We start from the raw sequence: 6541 nt of genomic DNA on the forward strand, positions 1-6541 counted from the left end.
CTCAAATTACATTCTAAAAACATAAAGCAGTTGATTTACAGCCAAAACATTACAGGATATGAACTATTTTCAAGAACAACATTGGTAGTAATTGACATTGCATTGAAGTTGAAACATAGCTTGTGATGCATGATGTACAATTGAGTGGACAGATGATTAATCGGTATTTCCTCCAAATATAAAATCAAAACTTGGAAAATCTTTACATAATATGTCACCTTAGATGTTACTTGATGTAATTATATTTTTTTTACCTGCAATGACATCTTTTTATAGAAGGTAGAAACCGAAATAGCTGAGGTGGCTGGTCTTTCTCCCTGTCTGTCAGCCATCTTGGTTTCACTGACTACTTTTTCCCATTGCAATGACCTGCCAATGGGATGTTTTGTATGGGATGATGCAATAGTTTCCACTAGAGTGGACTATATGCAGCAGTGCCCAAAATTGCTGGTATATATAGAGAAAAAACACTTTTAAACAGCCGTACACTGTAGTGACCTCCATGCATGAAAGGGCTAGGCCGGTTACTGCTAACTGTCCCTGAACCTGCCAGTAGTAACGGTGTGAACGCCTCAGGCTGACAGAGCCATTTTCCCTCTTAAGGTGAGCAACCTGCGAAGCATCGTGTTTAGTGGTGCTCTTCACTTCAACAAGTCCAAATGGTGGTGACTCTGAAGGATCATACACCCTGCCATCTGGACTTGCCCTGAGATGTGGTGCTTCTGGGTGAATGACAAATCCAGCAGGGAGCACATTAACTCGCATTACTTCAGCATAACTTGCCAGGACCTATGACTCCATTAGGAGACCCCGCTTCATTGCAGCAGTTTGCTTTTTGGAGCCTCTTATCATTTGGACAGCGAGGGTCTTTGCTGCAGACTCTGGGTCCACACTTCCCTCCCAGGAAGAGCAGGCTTCTCGAAAGCGACTGGCAGTTAACCGTGGTTGACGTAACTGTGCCCATGCAGGACATGTTGACTGCTGCCTGGTTTCCTTCTCAATTTCACTGGTCATTTGTGGTGACACTTGGAGTGACTGGAGGTGCATGAGCTGATGCAACGTTGGAACAAAGTGCAACTTGGAAAAAGTATGCTGCATAAAAGGAAGACCCGGGAATTCAGGAGCCAAGTGGTGCAGGATAAGGTCACTGGACTTTTCAGGTGGGCAATGATATGACAGCGGGGATCCTTGTGGGACAGGCCCAAATTTAGATGGAGTGAGCTCTATCTCAGACATGCCATCTAATACGAGAGCAATGAGAGGCTGGGGTTGCTCCTGGCGTAGCTTGGCTCCAGATGCCATCATGTCAGGGTCAGGAAATGGTCCTAAAGAAGAAAAAAAGGGAGAGTTAGGCAAGTGCTACTGTTGGCAAGTACTCAAATTTGCAGCCTGTCTAATCAACTGCTGCTTTAAACTTATATGTACTCTAATAACAACTCTCTTTCTGCTCCTGTTTAATGGCTTTGTAATAGAAGCTATTTTCCAACCATAATAATTGTTCTATGAAAGTTTTGTGGCACTGAAATGCTGCCATATAACATTTCATTAGAGGGCTGACAAATAGTAAGTCATAACCATTGAAATCAGCATCATAGTTTCAAAGCAACATTAAAATGACTATAAATTATCACCTAAATATGCCTGGTACAATGTGGAGCTAAGACCACTCTTGCCCACCGTCGTTGGCTTTTGCACCACCACGTCATTCACAGGTTCAGGATGGATTCCCTTAAAATTTAGAATAAAATGTGATCACTTTTGCAGGATGTGCTATGACTGTGTGTGTGTGGATCAGTACTTAAACACCTGTCCTTAAATAATGTGAAAACAAAGTAAATACACAACATGATCGTGAAAATAACACTCTAAATGAAAATATTCTACTCTTGATTTCACTTATCTTACACCCACCTGTGTTCTCGGTCTATGCCAGCGTTGTAAATCACTTGTGCAGGCCAGGGGTGGTGGAACAGTCGGCAAACTGAGCTGCGAATAGTGTGCAGTCTGGTAAAGGAGGGCTACTACGTGGTTGCAGAAGCCTTTACCAGCTACGCAGCTGCAGGAATAAGCCATCAAACTTCCACTGTCAGTGGCCAGTGATATCTACACACAACAAAAGATAATAATTATATATAATATCATAACATTGCATCACTGTCAACAGTAACATGAAGTAAAAGCCTATAGAGAGAGATGAAATAGAAGTATGGAAAGAGATGAAAGAAAAAGAGCTAAGTCAAGGCTGTGACTTTTGCTGGAAAATATATTTTGTCCCTCTCTAATCAAATAACATAAAACGCAGCACTCCTGGGGGCTAGCAAGGCCACACAAACAAACAAGAGTGTGTGTGAACTTTTCCACACTTCTAGCTGTGTAAGAACTCTGTAGAAAGAGCTGCAACTGCAGCAAGTGCACAGAAGTACTGCAACGGCAGCAACAACAGTAGGAAGCAATAAGAACCTGGAGCTTATGCCAACTGGCAACTGGCACTCTCTATGGTCAAACCTGTAGTTTGTGAGGCTCCTCGTTCTTCTTCATGGATTTGAAGCATCTAGCCCTCACAAAAACCTGCCCATCTAGTACATTTGATACTATGATCACACACAAACACACACGTAAGGGAAAAATGTTAGCTACATTAGCATTCGGCTAATATTATTGTCGCTATGTAGAAGACGTTCACTTTGACAACCATCAACACAACAATCTGATGCCATATTGCTTCACTCAAAACAGAGTATGATGCTTTAGTATGGTCGGCTATATCCTCTTATACTTTATACTTTACATAAACTATGTCTTATAGTAGACACACTAATGATTTGTCATTGTAGCTAACAGTTCAACCGATATCTCTCTACTTACCTTGATAACTGTGGACAAATTCCTCGTGGAAAAATTTGTAACCCTTGTTCAACTTGTTGCCTTTTGTGCTTGAATGTGCCTCCACACTTTTTATGACATCTGAAAAAGAAAACTTAGGTAGAACTTCTAAGTTTGTCAAGTAGACTCTGCCGGTATTCATCTTTGTTTACTAGTGACCAGAAGTCACGTTACCCACCGTCTACGTATTTCCGGTTAGTGTGTAAAAGGTCTATTGACCACCATGGCTTTGTATGTGTTTGTTTGTGAGTGTGTGTGTGTGTGTGTGTGTGTGTGTGTGTGTGGGTGGAAGGGGGGGTCTGAATTCACTACTAAAAACAGTAAACCATGGCTCCCTTCCAAATGTGCATTTCTTAGGAGCTACTAGAATAATCAGATTAATCATTAATCATGTATAAAGCAGTGTATATTGCAGTGTTTTTTAAACAAGCTATCATAATTAAATCCCAGCACTATCTCTAGCCACATATTTCCCTCACCGTGAGGACTCTGGTCTGGCTTGCACTGCATCTTGAATCTCACTGTCAGGACTATGTGGAGGGGTGAGAGAGATAGGCCCACTGTTGTCAGTTTCAGCTTTCCTTTTCTGTCTTTCTTTAGCCTTCCGCCACTCCTTCTGCTTATGTCTTTGAGCTCTCTTACTCAGGTCATTGATGGATTTCTTTTTCCCTGCTTCTGTATCTCTTTTCCACTGCTTTCCTGGGGTATTCTTCCCTTTTCTGTGAATCTGCATTTCTTCTCGCCCTGTACTCTCTTTGCCTCTCTGCATTTGATTTAGCCATCCGATATCTGAAAAGAATGAATATGAAATAACATTTAGAGAAAAGGGGCTGGCTGGTTGAATGGCTTAAGAACAGTTCAGCCTTCAACCCCGTAACAATGATTCAACAATATAAATAATTCATGTATTTTTCTCAGATTTCTTTTATTTAGGTTAAAGTAGATGGGCAAATGATTATATTAGCAGACAAAACTTGGGGTTACTGGCTATTTTTATTTGTTTTATATTCAATGAAAAAGCAACTTTGGTCAGTGGGGACATGCACATTTGGCTGACCTCTACTCCTCAGCAACCCATGAAATTTTTCAAAACATAATTTTTAAAAGTATGTTTGCGTGTTATAATGCAAAGACACATAGATCTTTCCTGTTCTTGCTTTAAAATGCATTTTGTGGTTTACATATGAAAATCTTTGAGGTAAACCTGTGGGACACAAAGTGCACCGAATTCAGAGAATCACCCAGCTGGCTTAATGTTGGTTTCACATTTAAGCTAGTCATCAACTCGACCACATTAGCCTTTTCGAAGTTGGTATTTTAAGATAATTAAAACAGCTGTGGTAAACAACACTATAAAGTTGTTCTAAACATCCTGCTTCATTTGAAATGCCAAATACTTAATTATAGGTGATAAGAAGACACTTATGAAGAAAGTGAAGAAAATGGGGTCATCAAAATCCCGTTAAGAGTGAACATGGACATGGTTGCTTTACTCACCTGCTAAAGAACAGACAGGCAGCCCTGTTGAGTTGTAGGCTTTGCAAAATCATGTCCAACAAGGAATGGTGAGATTAATGTAGGTACGTGTAGCACACAGTGATGCTGTGCTACTCACTTTGGTGAAAAAAGATCACACCAGCTGATAATATCCGTTATAACAGTACACAAAAACTAAAAGCACTAATTAGCCTACCATCTATATTAGGCTACCACCCAGTGCAACTTTGATCACCACTGAAATAATTGCTGATAGACTGTAACTATATAAACTTTGTTTTTTGTTTTTTACAACATGCAAAGCCTATTTAGACATTTTTGTGTTTCGATTATCTTTAAGTTTACAGTGTGTTACAGTTAAGACTCTTACCTTAGGCTGCGACCATCCTAATAGGATTATTCAGAAGATACGTTCTTGCTGTATGTTGGAAAATATCTTCCAAGATGAATTAAGATCTGAACACTGAGATGGAGATTATATCCTCTAAGAACATAACATAAAAACCCAGTAATAGCCTCCAGTAACAAAGGCCTTCTCTGACACGTCACGCTGCTATGCAGCAGGTGTTTATTCACTGCAAACACGCTTTGCAGCAGGTTGCCGTGATCGTATAGTGGTTAGTACTCTGCGTTGTGGCCGCAGCAACCCCGGTTCGAATCCGGGTCACGGCAGGATTTTTTCTGTATGTCAAAACGTTCTTGGTATTAAAGTTTGACTTTACAAAAACACTTTCACCCCAGGTTGAGAAGAAACTTGTTGTTACAGTGTCCAAATAACCACAATAAAGCAACAGAATAAGAGTGAATGTAGACATAAATTAGCTAATTATAAACTCTGCACCACATTATTTCAATTTAGCAGCACATGGACCAACTCTTAAATATATATTAATATATTTTGGCTTGAGCTGTAACCTTAATACACCAACAAACAGCCTAAACTATACACACACTGCACTGCTACATTAACAGCTGAGCAATCTACTACAGCAGCAAGCAAGATGCGGGGTCTTGGCTCAGGTCTGGAGGAGTTGTAGCATTTTACTAGCTGAGTCCCAATTCAGGGTCTGCATCCTTCGAAGGACGCGGCCTATGCTACTCAAGGATGGTCTAGCCTACGGATGATTTCCTAGTTGCGTCACCACGACATGATTTCTGTCGCCCAAGCCCGGGAAATACACAAAAACAAAACAGAACAGACAGCAGTGACAAACCGGCAACTAAAATGGAGCTAGAACTTGTCATTTTGTTTTGTTTTTTTATTTACTTTTTGATCGAGGAAGAGGAGAGGCAGCTCCGGCGACACCAGCGGCTCATTTATCTCTAGCTGGGAGAGAGCAGTGGGGAGGTAAACCTGTTATTTTAACCCACATTAATGTTCATATAGCTAGCAAAGTTCATGGTAATTAATATACCCATTAATAAACAATACCGTTAAGTGACAAACGCTAGCCATATAAACCATAGATTAGCATATATGGTTAATGCCATTTAACCATTAGACTTGATACAGGGTTTATACAGGTGCTTAAAATCTTTGAAAATGCTGTAAATTTAATGCTGTGTTTTCACGGTCTGAAAAGTGCTTGAATTTTAGTTTAAATGCTTGACAAGGCTTATAAAGTGCTTGAACTGGACCTAGTAAAATGTGTACGAACCCTGTAAATAGCCCTGACTTAATTTCAATATTAAAATGTTTTGTCATTAAACATCAAAACCATATCGAGAGGCCAAAGTGGATAGATGGACAGATATAGCATTATTTATCTAACCTATAGCATTAACTAGATTTGTCTTATTAACTAAAATTAAATAGCTATTGTTGCTTTGATCATTTATGTACTCCTGTTCTTAGCCTCCTTTCCCCATCCAGACCAGGCCCTTGTACTGCAGGGTAAACCTGGCTGTACCGGTGCTGCAGAATTTTTTCAATCAAGATGACACAAGGGTGGGCTTTCTGATAGCCCCCAGACTCTCTGCCTGTACGGTGGGGTTCACCCCAGTGGACGAAAGGGTTGCGTCCCTGCGCCTTCGGGTCGGGGAACGGGTCCTGACTGTTGTCTGCGCTTATGCGCCGAACAGCAGTTCAGAGTACCCGCCCTTTTTGGAGTCCCTGGGATGGGTGCTGGACAGTGCCCCGACCGGGGACTCCATTGTTCTG

The 6541-nt window shown here is 40.9% G+C and overlaps 1 protein-coding gene and 1 non-coding gene across 2 annotated transcripts; one reads left to right on the forward strand and one right to left on the reverse strand.

Moving 5' to 3' along the window:
- Positions 1-103: 103 nt before the first annotated feature.
- LOC126396291 (uncharacterized) lies at positions 104-3042 on the reverse strand. Its single transcript, XM_050054243.1, has 4 exons — positions 2866-3042; positions 1912-2103; positions 1632-1728; positions 104-1325 (listed from the first exon to the last, which is right to left on the reverse strand). Exons 2-4 carry the CDS (start codon positions 2071-2073, stop codon positions 790-792), a joined length of 795 nt encoding a protein of 264 aa, XP_049910200.1. The 5' UTR covers positions 2074-2103; positions 2866-3042; the 3' UTR covers positions 104-789.
- Positions 3043-4980: 1938 nt separating this feature from the next.
- trnah-gug (transfer RNA histidin (anticodon GUG)) lies at positions 4981-5052 on the forward strand. The gene has a single exon. It is a non-coding gene; the product is annotated as a tRNA-His (tRNA).
- The last annotated feature ends 1489 nt before the right edge of the window (positions 5053-6541 follow it).

This window comes from Epinephelus moara, chromosome 10 (genome assembly GCF_006386435.1).
Source record: "Epinephelus moara isolate mb chromosome 10, YSFRI_EMoa_1.0, whole genome shotgun sequence".
NCBI lineage: Eukaryota > Metazoa > Chordata > Actinopteri > Perciformes > Serranidae > Epinephelus > Epinephelus moara.

Excerpts from the sequence above, each read along its gene's own strand:
- LOC126396291 (XM_050054243.1), bottom strand. The coding sequence starts at position 2,073 with ATGGCTTATTCCTGCAGCTGCGTAGCTGGTAAAGGCTTCTGCAACCAC. Across the intron at positions 1,729-1,911 it reads GGCATAGACCGAGAACACAG|GGAATCCATCCTGAACCTGT; the intron begins GTGGGTGTAAGA and ends CTAAATTTTAAG. Across the intron at positions 1,326-1,631 it reads ATTGTACCAGGCATATTTAG|GACCATTTCCTGACCCTGAC; the intron begins GTGATAATTTAT and ends TTTCTTCTTTAG.